This window comes from Gymnoscopelus braueri, assembly GCF_963280865.1.
Source record: "Gymnoscopelus braueri genome assembly, chromosome: 18".
In the NCBI taxonomy this organism is placed as follows: Eukaryota; Metazoa; Chordata; class Actinopteri; order Myctophiformes; family Myctophidae; genus Gymnoscopelus; species Gymnoscopelus braueri.
Genome location: NC_137618.1, coordinates 50,919,770 through 50,940,652, shown reverse-complemented (window position 1 = coordinate 50,940,652; position 20,883 = coordinate 50,919,770). Strand labels below are relative to the sequence as shown.

At 39.2% G+C, this 20,883-nt stretch overlaps 1 protein-coding gene across 1 annotated transcript in view; it reads left to right on the top strand.

Annotated features, from left to right (window-relative positions):
* Nucleotides 1-20,883, top strand: part of abcb6b (ATP binding cassette subfamily B member 6 (LAN blood group) b) — a gene marked incomplete at both ends in the record, with an annotated part of 63,475 nt that overhangs the window by 17,789 nt on the left and 24,803 nt on the right. Inside the window, 7 exons of the mRNA XM_080412284.1 lie at nucleotides 2,002-2,206; nucleotides 13,641-13,733; nucleotides 14,929-15,005; nucleotides 15,450-15,565; nucleotides 15,875-15,996; nucleotides 17,397-17,506; nucleotides 17,949-18,014. Coding sequence (XP_080268410.1) covers nucleotides 2,002-2,206; nucleotides 13,641-13,733; nucleotides 14,929-15,005; nucleotides 15,450-15,565; nucleotides 15,875-15,996; nucleotides 17,397-17,506; nucleotides 17,949-18,014 — 789 coding nt within the window. The remainder of the gene's footprint in view (nucleotides 1-2,001; nucleotides 2,207-13,640; nucleotides 13,734-14,928; nucleotides 15,006-15,449; nucleotides 15,566-15,874; nucleotides 15,997-17,396; nucleotides 17,507-17,948; nucleotides 18,015-20,883) is intronic.

The window sequence follows — 20,883 nt, the reverse complement described above, 5'->3', positions numbered from 1 at the left end:
GGTTTTCTGAAATGCTTTCAGATGTTTGAAATTTTAAAGTACAATAAAATCTATCCAACGAGTTGAAAAAAGCGTTTAAATCGCTTCTCTCCTCAGCCGGTTCCATAATATTATGCATTAGAAGATGCAATTCAACATTTGACCAGTAGGGGAATCAATAATGTTATCTCTACGGTCGCAACTTCCGGGTATGTCTTAAAAACATGTAACCGGATGAGGACAGAGGTGAATTAAATACTTTTTTCAACTCGTTGGATAGCTTTTATTGTGCGCTAGAACTTAAAACATCTGAGAGCATTTCAGACAACCTTTACTTTTTGGATACGATGTGCAGAAAGGGGTAAGAAACATGTAAAGTGGAAAATGTGCGACAATGTCCTACTAAAACGGCATCGACAAACGAGGAACCTCATCTCGGAGCTATACAGAGGAGGGAGAGGTTCCGTAGGGGCTATAGAGTATTTAGGAATGACCAAAAAAAATAAAGAAAACGTTTTGTTTTAACCAAACAATTGTCACTTACGTTTAAAGTGAAGGGTGAACACATGGCTCACAGTGCCCCCCTCAGGACACAAGGAGCAACAAATGTGCATGTTGAGGTATGTTCAAATCTGCGTTAATTAATAGAAAACTATGATGAAAATGAAAATGTTTGTTGACTACCTTTTTTCACTGACAAAAAAACTAAACAAAATAAAGACTGACCTATGAGGACTAAAACTATGAATAAATATACTGTACATTTCGTCAACTAAAAAAACTAGACTAAAATGTTAGGGAGGGACTAGTGTAGAAGAGATCCAGTAGAACTAAGACAAGTCATTTTATGCTTGGCTGTGCGCGTACAGCTGAGCAGCATATTGAGGGATTCTGGGTATTATATTATTATCTGGGTTTATTAAAATATTCATTGGTTCATGGAGGCTTAATTCTTTCACTTACAAACTGCTCTTCAACTGGGACTTTTGATAATGGTCCATAGATGATGTGTAGAACTCAAAAATCCGAGGCGGAGTAAGGATTTATGTGTTTTTCTAACTGCTCAAAATGACGGAAAATCTAAGTGCAGGGCTTACTGGTCAATGTGACAGATTTGTTCCTCATGAGTCAAGGCACATAAACAAGTGTCATGGCTGTAGGCCAAACGAGGCATGACTTATGCCTGTTCAAAGTTTGCATTTTCAAACGATTGCTATAGGAGTAAGATTTGTTTCAGTGCTATTTGGCATGAAACTCTACAATACTGCAAAGTTTCATAAAAATGTGACTGCATTTATGAAGGGCAGAAGAATAATTTTCATAAAACTGCTATATTTATTGGCTCATAGAGGCTTGTGAAAAAGCTGGTTAAGGAGGGTGTATTTTCTCTAAGCAAAAACAGACGTGCAATTCACAGTGGGGTGTGTGGATCACAGTTGTTCCTCATTTTTGCCTGAAGGTCAGAGGCGCGTTCATATGGAAGATTCTTTGCAGTGCTCCACGCCCCCATTTAAGACCATAAAGCTTTTAACACTCAACATAATATGGGTGTAAACAGCTTAGTGAATCGGCCCCATTGTTTCTTAGATATTGGTCCAAAGATCGTGTGTAGAAAGTTTCGTGCAGATTGCTCAAACCACCCAAGAGAAGTTTGAATGGAACTGTTTTCCCTATAATTCAAACTGGTGGGAGATCTAAAGGTCAAAGTGATTAAGTTGTCCCTCATAAGTAATGAAGTTTCATGGCTGTAGGTCAAACTGTCAATGACAAAACATTTTCCAATTGAGTGCTAAAATGCCACCCTTTGGCCAATAGTTGTGAGTTTAATTTCTCTGTAGTTTTTCATGACCCTCATGACCCACCATACTGCAGAGTTTCGTAAAAAGCGACTGCACGGTTTGACCTGGAGCGAAGAATAAACCTTAACGCACCAAAGTGTGCCTTACCACTAACGTGCTCGGCCCCCTAATAATGTACTTCTCTCCATGTCACTCTTCCTGCTATTGAACCGCTGGACCACAGGGAGGCGCTCCAGCCTCCGACAGACAGCCAGCAGCCACCCCAGCGTCCACCTGGCGGGGGTTCGGGAGGAAGGTGCGGCTCCTGGCTCCGTACGTGTGGCCCCGGGGCAGCGTGGCTCTGCAGGGCCGCGTGCTGCTGTGTCTGGGGCTACTGGGGGCCGAGAGAATGGTCAATGTCCTGGTCCCTGTCTACTCTAGAAACATTGGTGAGTGTGTATGTATATATATATATATATATATATATATATATATATATATATATAGATAGATAGATAGATAGATAGATAGATAGATAGATAGATAGACAGACAGTATACATATACACATTAGTGATGCACGGATGGGCTTTTTCGTCACCCTAATCAGTGTGTACGTTCACATTCATTATCCATCCGTCATCCAACCGCATTAATTGTCTCCGCCGTAGGTGGAGAGTATGTTTTCGCTTCGTCCCGCCGTGTGTTAGCATGGCCCCTAGCCAAGCTAACATTGGTCAAGCTCCACGTGACACGTGTCAATATGTTGACACCAATGCCTTTGATTGGCTAGAGGGACGCATGACGAAATAAAATCCTATAAATAGGTGTGTCACTTCAAAAAGCCGTTTACGAAAGTGAAGTGAGGTAAGACAGGATCAATCAGTCTTGATTGGAACAGTACCTTCCAGTACAAATCACCCGTCCGTGCGTGTGTGTGTCCCTCTGAGAACACCTAACATTGGTCAAGCAAAGGCGCAGAAGGCCAAAGCTAAGAAAGAATACTCATCTACAACAGTAACACAGAAGAGGACTATAGAGTTGAATTGATCCCACAACAAGGCCGAAGTCTTAATACTGTAACAATTGGCCACCTTGATCAAATACATTATGTAGCACTAGAGAAAACTGACATAGATCAAACACGCCAATCAACTGCTGAAACTGTTCAAGACAATGAAGATGAAGAAGACAGACAAGCATTTGAACAAAACAGTCAATTACGAGGACTCCCATATGACACATTGCTTCAAGAAGAACATTTTTAAGATGCAGACACTACATATTCAGTCGCCCCTGCAGAACACCAAAAACCACGCGCATTCTACCAAGACGACCCGTTCTACCAAGACGACCCGTGCTATTAAAATAGCACGGGTCTGCTGGCGGAGACTTGTGCTCCGAGGAGCACATTTTCTAGTTATAATTAATACCGCATGTCAAATAATAATTATTTCCTTGACATTAGTTTTTTTAGTTGTGAGATCACAGAAATGCATTGTTTAACGAATGATTGGAGGTCCCCCCCGTCTTTTTTTCTTCTCCTTTTTCCGTGCAGCGCTTACCTACGGAGGCCGTTCTAACTGTACTGTGGGCAATGGGATTCTAAATGGATATGTACTTGTACAAACAACGTAACTCACCACTGTTGCGATCACCGATGTAGTGACTGTATAATTAATATCCATGGTAGTCTCGCGTGGCCAGACTGTTGCCTCCCACAATTTGTGGACTCGGAAGCTCTGATCATGATTAAAATATAAACCGGATGTGAAGCCTCCTATGGAATCGGATCACTGCCAATACTCCTAACTTCAAATAAAGGTTTCAGAACCTTGAAAACCTTTTTTGCAAGACTGAAAACTCGTTTCGAATCTCTGAAAAAAAAATTGAATCTCAGAAAAAAGTGTTGAATCTCTGAAAAAAGTGTTGAATCTCTGAAAAAAGTGTTGATAGGCCGAAAAAAAAATTCAAATCTCTGAAAACATATTTTACAGTGTTTCGCCAACACATTTTCAGAGTTTCAAATTTGTCACAAACACACTTTCAGAATATGCATTTTGGCACTGTTCTACCTGGGTATTATTTTGTTTTCCATGTTTGAAACCTTGTAAACTCCTGACTTAAAATAAAGGGTTCAAAAGGTTTGAAAGGTTTGAAAACTCATTTTGAATCTTTGAAAAAAGTGTTGATAGGCTGAAAGTGTTTCTCAAATCTCTGTAAACACATTTTTTTTTTTTTTTAATATGTTTTTATTGATTTTTTGTAACATACAGTACATGACATCTACTTTCACACTCATTCATACACATATACCCCCTTGCACTTGCAATTCAAAAAAACAAAACAAAAATTATCACATTGTGTTACTCTTTCTTGAGTCAAATAAACAACTTAATAGAATATTACTTTCAGTTTCCTTCTCTCTTAAATAATAATAGTGTCCATTACGTTCATATACGTTTCCCAAAGCTGGTCAAATTCATTTAGCTTTCCCCTAGTTATATATGTTAATTTTTCCAGTCCAATACAACTCATGAGTTCCTTGTGCCATGTCCTTAGTGTTGGTGCCTCCATATTTTTCCAGTGTAACGCTACAGCTCTCCTTGCTTGGAGGAGTCCAAAGTCTAAGATTTTGGTCTGGTTTGGACTTTGTAAGAAGTTCTTTGGGTAGATTCCCAGTATACAGAGTTTCGGACTTACAGGAACTATAATTTTAAATACATTTGACAGACATTTTATGATTTCTTTCCAAAATATCTGGATCTTGGGACATTCCCACATACAATGAAATAGCGTTCCTTTCTCAATTAAACATTTAGTACAGACATCTGGAATATTAGCGGACATATGATGGAGTTTGACAGGAGTTATATACATTCTCATTAACCACTTATATTGGAGTAATTTAAATCTTGTATTTATTGTCTGCTTTTGTGCTTTTAAACATGCCTGTTTCCACTCATTATCATCAATGTCTTCTTGAATGTCTAATTTCCAAGCGTTTAATTTATCTATTGTCGAATCAGTACTATATTCAACTAATAGATTGTAATATATAGAGATGTGTCCTTTCCCCTCTGAATGTAATGTTTTCTCCAATGTTGATAGGGGTGGTACATACATGATTTGTTCACATTTTGATGACATAAAGCTTTTTAATTGTAGATATTTAAAAAAAATGTTTATTAGGGATCTGATATCTCCGACATAAATGTTCAAATGAGAGCATAACTCCGTCTACATAGAGGTCCATTATTTTCTGAATACCTTTGATATGCCACAGCTTAAAGCCGCCATCTTTTTTCGCAGGTATAAACTGGTCGTTTCCCCAAATAGGAGTGTACTGTGATAATATAGGCATATCGTTCATATGTTTATGGGCAGCATACCAAACTAAGATTGTATTTTTAAGAAAAGGATTTTTTGTGCATTTTTTAATTGTTTTAACATCTGATGAGTATAAATATAAATGTAATGGTAAGTGTGAGACAGATTCTTGTTCAATGCCAACCCATACTGGAGGTGAACTAGTTTTGAAATAATACGATGCTGAGGTCAGCTGGGCTGCCATATAGTACCATCTAAAATTAGGCAGTTGGAGTCCACCTCTTTCATAAGGCAAATATAGCAAATTAAGGCGAAGTCTAGCTTTCTTATCGTTCCAGATAAATCTTCTAAATAATTTAGTTAAATTGTCAAAAAAGTAGTTAGGGAGTGGCAATGGGATTGTTTGGAAATAATATAAGAATTTGGGTAAAATGGACATTTTTATTATATTTATTCTTCCGATCATAGATATAGGTAGATTGGTCCATCGGGCCAGTATTTCCGTTGTTTTATCCACCAAAGGTTTGTAATTTGCTGGGATTATTTCCCCAATCTCTGGGGTAATCATGACACCCAAGTATTTAAAGCCTTCAGTAGTTGTCATAAATGGGGTGTTTACTATGGGACTAAGTCTTTCTTCCTTATTAAAAAACATTAATACAGACTTTGAATTGTTGATTTTATAACCGGAGAACCCTCCAAAGAGTTCAATTAGACTACTTAGGTTGGGAATACTATTTTCTAATTTTGTCACAAAAAAAATAATATCATCGGCATATAAAGAAATACGGTGGTCTACAGTCCCAATTTTGATGCCTGATATTGCTGTATGTGCTCTTACAGCCATAGCTAATGGTTCGATGGCTAATAGCAAAGGAGAGACGGGGCAGCCTTGTCTTGTCGATCGTTGCAAAAAAAAAGGTTTAGATATATTGCTGTTTGTTAATATCTCAGCTGCTGGATTTGTGTATAGTAATTTGAGCCATTTAAGAAAAGTTCCCCCAAGTCCATACCTAGGTAGCACTTCAAAGAGGTAATCCCATTCTATTCTATCAAAAGCTTGGCCGATATTGTTAAGAATAGATTTTCCCAAAAAAATGGGTTGTCTTCATTGGGACCGTATACATTTATAAGATTAATTTTTTGTGACAAAATAAGACCATGTATGATTACATATCTCCCACCTGGGTCTTGTATAGTTTTTATCATTTGGAATGGTATTAATTTATGTATGAGAATAATTACACCTCTTGCATGACTATTATAAGATGCGTGAAATACTTGACCAGGCCATTTTTTCCTCAAGTTGTCTATATCTGATGCTATTAGATGTGATTCCTGTAAGAACACTATTTTGGATTGGAGGTATTTTATTCTATTTAATACTTGTTTCAATTTAGCCAATTTTCTCATTCCACGAACATTCCAGCTTGTAATTTTAATATCTGAACAATTTTTCATAGTTTTTTCCATACAAAATTATCTCTGGACGTTATAGAAGTATGAACCATGAAAATCCCCAATAAAAATAAAAGAGAAAAGAAAAAAAAGAGAGAAGGAACCAAAGAAAATAAGAAAAGCACAAAAATAACTAAGACAATGTATATAAGCAGTGCAAGTAGCTTCTTTCCCACCCCTATTCCCCCTACACATCCACACACATACACACACAAACACAGACTGAATCCCCCTTTCCACCCCATAAGCAAACTGAGGCGTCCCCCCTCCCCCCATGTGTAAGTCATTAGAGACGTTGATCCACAGCTACCTGAGGAGCAACTATTCTAACTACTAATTGGAAGGAGCCAGTGCCCGTCTGTCAAAACACCAAACAGAAAAAAAATATATATATATATATTCAGAACTGTAACATTTCAGTTTCTTTTCATCTTTTTTTTTTTCTTTTCTCGATATACATTGAGTGCCAGAAAAGCAAAACAAAAAATAGGATCTAAACAACTGCATGTACCGCCATATCTGACCTAAAGCATTATATTTGTCTTTTTTACAGTGTTTTCGTCAACACATTTTCAGAGTTTCAAATTGGTCACAAACACACTTTCAGAATATGCATTTTGGCACTGTTCTCCTTGGGTATTATTTTTGTTTTCCATGTTTGAAACCTTGTAAATGGGGATCGTTTTTGAAACTAGCAACTTTATTGTTGAAAGACTGGGAAAAAAATTCAATGGTTAAACTTTATTTTGAAACTGTGATTCAGCATCACACACACAGCAGCACACTCTCCTCAAATCTCTGAACGCACGCAGCAGCAGCAGAGGCAGAGCCTCAGTAGCCTCGGAAACCCATGCTTTTTTTTTTTTACAAAAGAAAAAAAGCCTGGGGGAGCCATGCAGGAACGATGGTCTTAGACCTTGTTATCTCCTAACCAATCAGAGTGCAGAGGGGCGTCGCTCTAAATTTGGTGACGTCAGCGCGCTCCGTGCACAGGCCGGGGGGGGAGGGGAGGCGGGGACATAGATTGGTGAAGCAATAGGAAGCCACGCACAAATCCGGGCGGCTGTGTTTGGCTCCGCCTTTCAAGACCATCGATTGAGCTCGTAGCCTCAGGCTAGAGCCTCAGAGGCATGCAGGTGCTGAAACTCTGAAACATTCTACTCGAAACCTCGCAGGGAGGCGGGGGGGAGCGGAGGCGGGACCAGAGGCGGGGCCGTTTGACGTCCATTCCAATCACATTTTTTATTTACTGGGCTGGGTGGGACCAACAGCGGTCGGCCAATGACTGACGCTCATAGGGGATTGTCAGACTGCTCAGCCAATGAAAACCCACAAGATAGCCTACACGTCGCTATTCAAGGATTATTATAATAATAATAATATTATCATTATTCATTGCGCACTGATCCAATACAATACAAACCAATGCGCTGTTGCGCATATCTAAACACACCCACAGCCTGGCACACAACATTCTATCGTCTAATTCTCCAGGAATGTCTGTGATTATAATTGTCCTATTATCAGCAGATGTGAGAGTGTCAATCAATTCCTTGTGTCAATTGCGTTTACATAAGATGATAGTCTATTCAAAGAAGACAATTTGTGCCACGCAATGCCATTCGCTCCAAATGACACACTTCAGTTTTATTCATGGTTACACAGGAAATAATGAACTGATTACAATAATATAAAATTCTCTCAAATCAGTAACAGGTAGGTGATACATATGCCCATCAAATATGGTTTTATTGAAAGGCAATCCAGGTACCAACATTCGGGGAATATCTGACGGCTTGGAGCGCCTCAGTGCGGCTGCAGAGTTCATCTTGGAATTTGTCATTACAATTTTACTGTAATCCACATTCCTAAACCCCCCACTCCTACACCCCCCCCCCCCCCCCCCAAAGGAACCCCCCCGAACCCCCCCTGGCCCAAGGGGTCACTCATAATAATTGTATATCGGCATATTTTGCGCATTCAGACAGAACAGTTGAGATTTCATTTGGCCAGATCTCTGGCAATTGTACTTGAATTCTTATAATTTTAATGTTTATATGGTCTGTCAAGTTTATATTTTCATTTGGTATCAGTCATGAATTTATTAGAATGTATTAGAATTTATTTTCTCTATTGATATCAAGCCGGATTTTCCACGTGCGTAACTACGCACGCAAGTGCATGCTGTAACATAATAATACACAACGTGTACTGTACATATATATAGCCCACTGTAGGGGGTTTTGGGGGTTTTAGCTATGGACCCCCAAGCTCCAAGCTCCACCTAATGGAGCGGTTTCAGAAAAGAAAAATGAAAAAAATTAAACCGAAAAAAAGGCGTGTCTGTCTGTCTGTCTGTCTGTCTGTCTGTCTGTCTATAAATCTATAAATATCTATCTATCTATCTATCAAACTATCTATCTCCAGCAATGTACCGCTCAGCAACATGTTGTTCAACAAATAGCAGATCTACAAGCTCACAACAACTGTTATTGTGAGCTTATCTGCTATTTTCAAATAGCGTATGTATAAAATATGTCTGAATTGGTTAGTGATTCATAATATAATCATTTATATCTGCGAAGTGTAGGATTATTATAATTATAATTATTATATTACAATTAAAGTAAGCGCATCGGTTAGTGTGTCTGTCTGTCTGTCTGTCTGTCTGTCTGTCTGTCTGTCTGTCTGTCTGTCTGTCTCTATGTATCTTGTAGATCTGTCTGTCTGCCTGTCTGTCTGTCTGATGCGTATACTATTCATGTGAGATGTGACAAGTGGGTTAATTAACGAGAAAACATCTGAGAAACCTGCAGCATGTGAGCGTCTCTGAGTAGGCCTACGTGATTACTGACCCGTCAATCAACGTGCGCGCAACAGTGAGCTGTGACAGAACATCAACATTAATGTAATAATAATAATAATAATTATTATTATTATAATAATTATAATAATTATAATAATAATAACAATAGCGTAATAGTAGTTGTAGTAATAATAATAATATGAGTAATACTAATAATAATAAGGGTAATAATAATAATAATAATAATAATAATAATATTAATAATATTTTTTTATTATTATTCTGAATACAATATTAATGGACTGAACCTGTGTGTCTGTCTGTCTGTCTGTCTGTCTGTCTGATATAAATTATTATATTATGAACCATACACTAACCACTTCAGACCTATTTTATACATACTGCTATTTGAAAATAGTAGATCTGCAAGCTCACAATAACCGAGCTTGTAGATCTGCTATTTGTTGAACAACGTGTTGCTAATCACCGCGTTGGGAGCTTACATCTGGGGCTGTCATTACTGGACTGATATTATTTATGGGGGGGGGGGGGGGGGGGGGGGGAGCTGTAGGCAAGCGGTACATATTGCTGGAGATATATAGTTAGATAGACAGACGGACAGGCAGACAGACAGACAGACAGACAGACAGACAGACAGATCGATCTACAAGATACATAGATAGATACATACACAGACAGACAGACAGACAGACAGACAGACAGATCTACAAGATACATAGATAGATAGATAGACAGACAGACAGACAGACAGACAGACAGACCGATCACACTAACCGATGCGCTTACTTTAATTGTAGCCTAAGATAATAATTATAATTATAATAATCCTACACTTCGCAGATATAAATGATTATATTATGAATCACTAACCAATTCAGACATATTTTATACATACGCTATTTGAAAATAGCAGATAAGCTCACAATAACAGTTGTTGTGAGCTTGTAGATCTGCTATTTGTTGAACAACATGTTGCTGAGCGGTACATTGCTGGAGATAGATAGTTTGATAGATAGATAGATAGATATTTAGATAGATTTATAGACAGACAGACAGACAGACAGACAGACAGACACGCCTTTTTTTTCGGTTTAATTTTTTTCATTTTTTTTTTCTGAAACCGCTCCATTAGTGGCGCTAAGGTGGAGCTTGGAGCTTAGGGGTCCATAGCTAAAACCCCCAAAAATGTTAGCCTACAGTGGGCTATATATACAGTACACATTGTGTATTATTATGTTACAGCATGCACGTGGAAAATCCGGCTTGATATCAATAGAGAAAATAAATTCTAATACATTCTAATAAATTCATGACTGATACCAAATGAAAATATAAACTTGACAGACCATATAAACATTAAAATTATAAGAATTCAAGTACAATTGCCAGAGATCTGGCCAAATGAAATCTCAACTGTTCTGTCTGAATGCGCAAAATATGCCGATATACAATTATTATGAGTGACCCCTTGGGCCAGGGGGGGTTCGGGGGGGTTCCTTTGGGGGGGGGGGGGTGTAGGAGTGGGGGGGTTTAGGAATGTGGATTACAGTAAAATTGTAATGACAAATTCCAAGATGAACTCTGCAGCCGCACTGAGGCGCTCCAAGCCGTCAGATATTCCCCGAATGTTGGTACCTGGATTGCCTTTCAATAAAACCATATTTGATGGGCATATGTATCACCTACCTGTTACTGATTTGAGAGAATTTTATATTATTGTAATCAGTTCATTATTTCCTGTGTAACCATGAATAAAACTGAAGTGTGTCATTTGGAGCGAATGGCATTGCGTGGCACAAATTGTCTTCTTTGAATAGACTATCATCTTATGTAAACGCAATTGACACAAGGAATTGATTGACACTCTCACATCTGCTGATAATAGGACAATTATAATCACAGACATTCCTGGAGAATTAGAAGATAGAATGTTGTGTGCCAGGCTGTGGGTGTGTTTAGATATGCGCAACAGCGCATTGGTTTGTATTGTATTGGACCAGTGCGCAATGAATAATGATAATATTATTATTATTATAATAATCCTTGAATAGCGACGTGTAGGCTATCTTGTGGGTTTTCATTGGCTGAGCAGTCTGACAATCCCCTATGAGCGTCAGTCATTGGCCGACCGCTGTTGGTCCCACCCAGCCCAGTAAATACAAAATGTGATTGGAATGGACGTCAAACGGCCCCGCCTCTGGTCCCGCCTCCGCTCCCCCCCGCCTCCCTGCGAGGTTTCGAGTAGAATGTTTCAGAGTTTCAGCACCTGCATGCCTCTGAGGCTCTGCCTCTGCTGCTGCTGCGTGCGTTCAGAGATTTGAGGAGAGTGTGCTGCTGTGTGTGTGACGCTGAATCACAGTTTCAAAATAAAGTTTAACCATTGAATTTTTTTCCCAGTCTTTCAACAATAAAGTTGCTAGTTTCAAAAACGATCCCCATTTACAAGGTTTCAAACATGGAAAACAAAAATAATACCCAAGGAGAACAGTGCCAAAATGCATATTCTGAAAGTGTGTTTGTGACCAATTTGAAACTCTGAAAATGTGTTGACGAAACACTGTAAAATGTGTTTACAGAGATTTGAGAAACACTTTCAGCCTATCAACACTTTTTTCAAAGATTCAAAACGAGTTTTCAAACCTTTCAAACCTTTTGAACCCTTTATTTTAAGTCAGGAGTTTACAAGGTTTCAAACATGGAAAACAAAATAATACCCAGGTAGAACAGTGCCAAAATGCATATTCTGAAAGTGTGTTTGTGACAAATTTGAAACTCTGAAAATGTGTTGGCGAAACACTGTAAAATATGTTTTCAGAGATTTGAAATTTTTTTTCGGCCTATCAACACTTTTTTCAGAGATTCAACACTTTTTTCAGAGATTCAACACTTTTTTCTGAGATTCAAATATTTTTTCAGAGATTCGAAACGAGTTTTCAGTCTTGCAAAAAAGGTTTTCAAGGTTCTGAAACCTTTATTTGAAGTTAGGAGTATTGGCAGTGATCCGATTCCATACCCTCCTCCTCACTTCCGTTTCGTCTTTACAGTCACGCAAATTTATCTTAATATAGATACAAATCATCTAAGTATATTTAGCTTGCTGCTTAGCAGAAATGGAACTAAAAGAATATATATATATTTAAAAATATATTTTCGTGAACGGAAGTGCCAGTTTCCTCTCTGGGATTTCGGGAGGTGTAGTTCCAGACTCTATAAGGCATTCAGAGATTGTGGAATAGTTGTCTGGCGACACGAGACTATATCCATGGTAACAGCAAGCCCTCCGTCTTCACTCTTTCATCACTTTCTCACATAGCAACATTTCTTAAGACATATCCAGCACTTCATCCGCCGTCAGCAGGGTTAAAGGTTTCATGACGTTCAGTTTTACCACACATTAAAAGTCTTTGTCATGGTCCTTCAAATGTGTATAAAAAATGTAACCAAAAATTCCACTCCATTGATCCATGGCAGGTGTTTTTCTCTCACATTTCTAAAGCCTTTTTAACTTCAATGAAAAAATAAATCTTTGCCTGCGGGTGTCGCTGTTGCGGGATTTTGCCTGTCAATCATCGCCTCTGCTCCGCCCCCCCCCCCCCCCCCCCAAAGGAAAGGATAGGGGAGGGGAGGGGCGAGGAGGAGAGTGGGCGGGAGCGGGATTAATGGCCTGTGACTTCACTGCCCAAGGGCCAAGCTCAGATTACTTTTCAGCCTAATTATTCCGAAAACCCCAGACCACAGAAAATCCACTGAATGTTCAAAGTTCAGATTTGTTGGGTGTAATTGAGGTCATAAAACCCCCCCAAAAAAACATAAAAACATAAAAAAAGTGAAAATGAATGTCATAGAACCTTTAAGAACTACGACCGCCGTGTGATCCATGGCAACTCCCACGCCAAACTTTTATTCCTCCCTTCTTTTTTTTAATTATTTATTATTATTTTATATTATTATATTATTATTTGTTTCTCTCTCACTATAGATGCTTTCCACCCACCAAATCCACCCATCTATTTACCTATGTACCTGTCTGTCTACTCGCCCGCACGCACGCACGCACACACACACACACACACACACACACACACACACACACACACACACACACACACACACACACACACACACACACACACACACACACACACACACACACACACATTAACCTAACCTAATGTGTGTGTGTGTGTGTGTGTGTGTGTGTGTGTGTGTGTGTGTGTGTGTGTGTGTGCGTGTGCGTGTGTGCGTGTGTGCGTGTGTGTGTGTGTGCAGTGAATGAGTTGTCAACAGGAAGTGAGTGGTCCTCTCTGGTCCACACCGTGTGTCTCTATACACTACTCAAGTTTCTGCAGGGAGGAGGGGCAGGTGGGTCCCAACTTAAAGGAGCACTTCAACCATTTTCAACACTAGATTTCCAGGCTGCTACAGGCCCTCAAACCTAGTCCTATGTTGCACTGATAAGAGCAATGGTCACCGAAGTGTTAAACACTGCTATAACACTGAAGTATGACCATTTGAAGTGTTAAACACTGCTATAACACTGAAGTATGTCCATTAGAAGTGTTAAACACTGCTATAACACTGCAGTATGACCATTTGAAGTGTTACACACTGCTATAACACTGAAGTATGACCATTTGAAGTGTTAAACACTGCTATAACACTGAAGTATGACCATTTGAAGTGTTCAACACTGCTATAACACTGAAGTATGTCCATTTGAAGTGTTAAACTGCTATAACACTGAAGTATGACCATTTGAAATGTTAAACACTGCTATAACACTGAAGTATGGTCATTTGAAGTGTTAAACACTGCTATAACACTGAAGTATGGACATTTGAAGTGTTAAACACTGCTATAACACTAAAGTATGACCATTCGATGTGTTAAACACTGCTATAACACTGAAGTGTGACAATTTGAATTGTTAAACACTGCTATAACACTGAAGTATGACCATTAGAAGTGTTAAACACTGCTATAACACTGAAGTATGACCATTTGAAGTGTTAAACACTGCTATAACACTGCTGCCGAGCAGTGATGCGGAAGTGGTAATTTTTTTAAATAAAATTGGAAGTCTGTTGGACCACCCACCAAGTGTGGAGCCTGTAACATGCTGGGAACTGTAGTTCGAGGTTTTTAAACCCCAGCTAATAGGAACACAGAGGGGGAATGGCGTCAGCAATTACAGCCCGTCCTATTGGCCGTGTAAGATCACCTACTAAGTGTGGGGCCTGTAGCATGCTGGGAACTGGAGTTATGGCTGTTAGAACACAGAGGGGGTGGAGCAAATGCTCATTATAATATTATCATTTACCTTATCTTCATATAATTGGTCCTCACTAATGCTCATTATAATATTATAATCTACCTTATCTTCATATAATTGGTCCTCACTAATGCTCATTATAATATTATATTATATCTTATCTTCATCTAATTGGTCCTCACTAATGCTCATTACAATATTATAATTATCACTGATGCTCATTATAATATTATAATTTATCTTCATATGATTGTTCCTCACTAATGTCTCTTGGTTTCTCTCCAGGCACGTCAGGCTTCATCAGTAACCTTCGTCACTTCCTGTGGACGCGCGTGCAGCAGTTCACCAGTAAGGGGGTTCAGGTACCCGGCCCCCATTTTAACCCTTCACACCCTGAAAGCCCTCTCTAGTGTGACTGTGTCATCACAGGTTTGATTCCCAGCCTGGAAAACACACACTTGACAATCTGCTCAGTTTGTACAATGCTCTCTGGTGACTCACCTATTATCTTAAACAGCATAATATATATATTTTAATGTGATTCCTTTTGTACTTTACTCTACATTTTCAATACCGGACTTTTATTTGTAACAGAGTATTTCTGCATTGTGGTATTGATACTTTTACTTAAGTAAAAAAGTTTTTGTACTTATTCCATCACTGGCAAATGCCCCCCCCCCCCTTCTCTATCACCTGGCTTGGGTTTCCCACTGACCTCATGTATATCACTGACCTCATGTATATCACTGACCTCATGTATATCACTGACCTCATGTATATCACTGACCTCATTTACTTCCCAACAGGTGCGCCTCCTGTCCCACCTCCACCTCCTTTCCCTGCGATGGCACCTGGACCGCCGCACCGGGGAGGTGCTGAGGAGCGTCGACCGGGGCACCTCCTCCATTAACAACCTGCTCAGGTAGGAGGAGGAGCAAGGAGACCTCTGCCTGCTGTAATTGGTTTCACTGGCGCTTCTGGAGAGCTTTCACTGTTGTTTGTTTGAAAAGAGACACTCTGCAGTGTCTCTTTTCATTTTGGAACGCTTCACCACTATGTTCCTTCCATTTCTCCCTCTTTCCACCTCTCTCTCTCTCTCTCTCTCTCTCTCTCTCTCTCTAGTCACATAGTGTTCAGTATATGTGTTCTGTATATTTCTCTGTCTCTCTCTCTCTCTAGCTACATAGTGTTCAGTATATGTCTCTCTGTCTCTCTCTCTCTCTCTCTCTAGCTACATAGTGTTCAGTATATGTCCTACCATGGTGGACATCATCATCTCCATCATCTACTTTGTCTCCTACTTCAACGTGTGGTTTGGTCTCATCATCCTGCTCTGCATGACTCTCTACCTCCGTAGGTTGATTTATTCATTAAATACTTATACACTATTAGTAGTGATGCGCGTGTCGAGTTTTTTCATAACCCGCCCCGCCCGCCCCGCCACGGAACCGAACCCGCCCCAACCTGCCCCGAAAACGATATATAAATCAACGACTCGGCCCGCCATGTGGCCCGCGGTGAAAAAAAAGAAGATAATCATGAATGAACTGCTGCTCGACACCGTACATCGATCGCACATCAGTAGCCTATACAAAAAAATAATATATGTTTTGGCCTTTACATCTCATTCAACCTTAATATGCAAAACCTACAGCTTGTGTTTAGTTTTGTTAATGTATGATGGCGCAAGGGAGGTTGATTACTTGCCTTAGTTGCCTGAAATGTGTGTCACCAACTTTCGCCACTAACACTTCACCCATTGCAGACAGACAGACAGACAGTCACTGTGCTTGCTTGTAGGCTATAATATCCACGACCCATACGAGGGTCTGGTTTTAACAGGTTTTATTATCGTCAATTGGGTCCGGCTTGGTTCAGATTCTATCGCTTCGGGACCCTGGTTCTGTTTAACATTACACCCGAGCGAACCGCCCGTACGCAGAGCTGATTAGGTGACGCAGCTGTGTAAAGCTTCATTTGTGCTTCGCCGTATGGCGGTGTTGTTGCATATCAAAAATAGCAGACATACAACACGTTGCGACGTGTTGTCACAGTGTACGTCCAACAAGAGCATTTAATCTAATCTCTTTGATCTATCTCCACACAAACTTTTCTTTCTTTTTAGGCATTTTTTCTAAAGAAACCAGCTTGTTTCACACCCTGTAATGGATGGTGTCAAGGCATTCCACAGGGCACGGTGTCAGGGGATTCCACATTGTGGTGGCAGAGTAGTAACATTAATGTTATTATTAACATGAACTACCAGTAGCATTAATGTTATTATTAACATGAACTACCAGTAACATTAAGTTATTAGTAACATGAACTACCAGAGTAGTAACATTAATGTTATTATTAACATGAACTACCAGAGTAGTAACATTAATGTTATTATTAACATGAACTACCAGAGTAGTAACATTAATGTTATTATTAACATGAACTACCAGTAACATTAATGTTATTATTAACATGAACTACCAGAATAGTAACATTAACATTAACACAGTGTAGTAAATATAATGCTACTCAAAAACAAACACGCACGCACACTCATTACCCCTCTCTCTCTCTCTCTCTCTCTCTGTCGGCCTCTCTCTCTCTCTCTCTCTCTCTCTCTCTCTCTCTCTCTCTCTCTCTGTCGGTCTCTCTCTCTCTCTCTCTCTCTCTGTCGGTCTCTCTCTCTCTCTCTCTCTCTCTCTCTCTCTCTCTCTCTCTCTCTCTCTCTCTCTCTGTCTCTGTCTCTCTCTCAGTGTGCACCATCTTGCTGACAGAGTGGAGGTCCAGGTTCAGAAGACAAATGAATGAAGAGGACAACCAGGCCAAGTCCAGAGCTGTGGACTCTCTGCTCAACTTTGAGACGGTAAGAGGACAGTCTGTCCATGTATGTCTGTGTCAAAGACAGTCTGTCCATGTATGTCTTTGTTAAAGACAGTCTGTCCATGTATGTCTGTGTTAAAGACAGTCTGTCCATGTATGTCTGGGTTAAAGACAGTCTGTCCATGTATGTCTGTGTTAAAGACAGTGTGTCCATGGATGTCTGTGTTAAAGACAGTCTGTCCATGTATGTCTGTGTTAAAGACAGTCTGTCCATGTATGGTATCAAGGTAACTGGTCTGTAGTCATTGAGGACCGAGGGACGAATTTTCTTAGATGAGGGTCCATGGGCCAAATGCATATCAATGTGGGAGATATTAATAAATGCATATCAATGTGGGAGTCCTTGACTTGAAATAAGAGAGAGAACCTCTCTGCCATGGATCAGAGTACTGTCCCTTTAAGACTTCGGGTGTTTTCACTTTCAGGTCAAATATTACGGTGCGGAGGAGTACGAAGCTCGCTGCTTTGAGGAAGAGATCCTAAAGTACCAGGTGAGAACCAGAGACATAAACAGACTCCAATCTACAAGCTTGTAGATCTGAGAAAAATAGCCTAAATGTAAAAAAATAAAATAATGCTAACTTATTCTAAGACCCCCCCCCCCCCCGAGCCAATATAGAGACACACAGGCAACAATAATTTACAATTACAATTTACTGTACAACTTAATCCAGAGTGATTTACAGTAAGCAAGGTAAACACAAGGTAATACATCAAATGCATAGAAATAGTAATCTAGGATAGGTAAACCAAGAACCTATCATCAGTCGAATAACCAAAAAAATCTATAATCTGTACATTGAAACTATACACACTATACCCAGGTGCCAGGTCAACAATGACCTGGCATCCATCTACATACTGTATCATGCTATCTGAATTACATTTTAGTCTTTGCATAATCCTGCAAGGTCGTCAAGGCTAGGACAAGTGCTACGAGGTGAAGTCTGAAGAGCTGAGTCTTCAGATTACGGCAGAAGATTGGTAGTGAGTCTGCAGTTCTAACTGCAATGGGGGGTTCATTCCATAGTTTGGGAGCCAGAAGGGAGAAGAGTCTGGGATGTGTGGAGCGTTGTCCCGGGTGTTTTAGCGAAGGTTCTGCCACCTTCCCTGTGTTAGCTGATTTGAGTGAGCAGGAGGGGTTGTAGAGTTGGATCAGGCTTTAAGATACGGGGGTACCATACCTTTGGTTGCTTTGTAGGCCAACATCAGTGTTTAGTACTCTGTGCGGGCAGTAACTGGGAGCCAATGGAGGGAGCGGAGAAGGGGGGAGACATATGAAAATTTTGGCTGGTTGAATACCAAGTTTGCTGCTGCATTCTGGATCATTTGGAGAGGCTTAAGTGCACAGGCCGGTAGGCCAGTATGGAGAGAGTCACAGTAGTCAGGTTTTGATATGACTGATGTCTGGATAAGGAGCTGGGCTGACTCCTGAGTGAGGAAGGGTCTAATCCTTCGAATGTTATAGAGTGTGTGAACCTACAGGATCGTGTGACCGCTGTGATGTGGCTCTTGAATGAGAGCTGACTGTCCAGGACAACACCAAGGTTCTTGGCAGTTTGAACCGAAGTCACCAGGGCGTTGTCTATGGAAATAGTTCAATCCTGTGTGGGGCAGGACTTAGCTGAGAAGAAGAGAAGCTCAGTCTTGTCTGGGTTCGTCTTGAGGTGGTGGGCTGTGCATACAGAGCATACAGAGAAATGTTGATAATAAAGTAGATTTTCTCCTGATTTGTGTCTCTGAAAAAAGCCCTTTTAGTTTCAAAATGTTCTGAATATTGTGTGTCTCTTGTGACGGTCGGGTCCAATATTTAGTTCAGTGACCATGAGGCTAAAGAATGGTTCAGAAGCTGTAGTAATAATAATAATAATAACTAGAAAGTACTGTTCCTGAAGAAACAGTGTGGGATCGCTAAGAATGTTGCTGGTATTGAGTATTGATAGTGTTAGTAGTGTTATAGGTTTGAAAGGTTTGAAAGGGTTGAAAGGGTTGAAAGGGTTGAAAGGTTCTAAAGGTTCTAAAGGTTTGAATGGTTTGAAAGGTTTGAAGGGTTTGAAGGGTTTGAAAGGTTTGAAGGGTTTGAAGGGTTTGAAAGGTTTGAAGGGTTTGAAGGGTTTGAAAGGTTTGAAAGGTTCTAAAGGTTCTAAAGGTTTGAATGGTTTGAAAGTTTTGAAAGGTTTGAAAGGTTCTAAAGGCTTGAAAGGTTCTAAAGGTTCTAAAAGTTTGAAAGGTTTGAAAGGTTTGAAAGGTTTGAAAGGTTTGAATGGTTTGAAAGGTTTGAAAGGTTCTAAAGGTTTGAAAGGTTCTAAAGGCTTGAAAGGTTCTAAAGGTTCTAAAAGTTTGAAAGGTTTGAAAGGTTCTAAAGGTTCTAAAGGTTCTAAAGGTTCTAAAGGTTCTAAAGGTTTGAATGGTTTGAAAGGTTTGAAAGGTTCTAAAGGTTTGAAAGGTTCTAAAGGTTTGAAAGGTTCAAAAGGTTCAAAAGGTTCAAAAGGTTCAAAAGGTTTAAAAGTACAAATTATTAAAAAAATTCTAACGGTAGCCAATATGTCTAAATTAGTAAAAAATACTTTAAAGTAAATAAAGTGACTAAAAATCACTTTATTTACTTTAAAGTATTTTTGAGTACTTTTAAGTATTTTTACTCAATATAAATACTCTTAAGTATTTTTACTCAAGGTATTTACTTTAAAGTATTTTTAGTCACTTTATTTACTTTAAAGTAGCTTTTACTAAAAAAAATTACAACTTTTAAGTATTTTTACTCTTTTTATCAACTTTTAAGTATTTTTACTATTTAAAAAGTGAAATATCTCTAAAAGTACAAATGATTTCAAAAATTCTAATGGTAGCCAATATGTCCTAAGTAGGCTGAACGTTATAGAGTTGGAACGGAGTTTCTAGCTAAAAGTATGAATTTCTCCATTGAAATGAATGGGAGTTTTTTAGAAGTAAAAAGTGAAATATCTCTAAAAGTACAAATGATTTCAAAAATTCAAATGGTAGCCGATATGTCCTAAGTAGGCCGAACGTTGTAGAGTTGGAATGGAGTTTGTAGTTAAAAGTATGAAGGACTAGTTAGCCATCAAAAAACGGCAGGAATATGGAATAATAAATAGTGGCAATAACATTAGTGTGATCGCTTTAGCGATCCCACAATAATAATAATAATAATAATAATGAATGCATGTTTTGTAATAATAATCAAAATCTACAAAGTATCTAGTAACTAAAGTTTTCAAATAATTATAGTGTAGTAAAAAGTACAATATTTGTCTCTGAGATGTAGTGGAGTAGAAGAAGTAAAAGTATTGAACAATGGACATACTGCAGTAAAGTAAAAAATGCCTCAAAATTGTACTT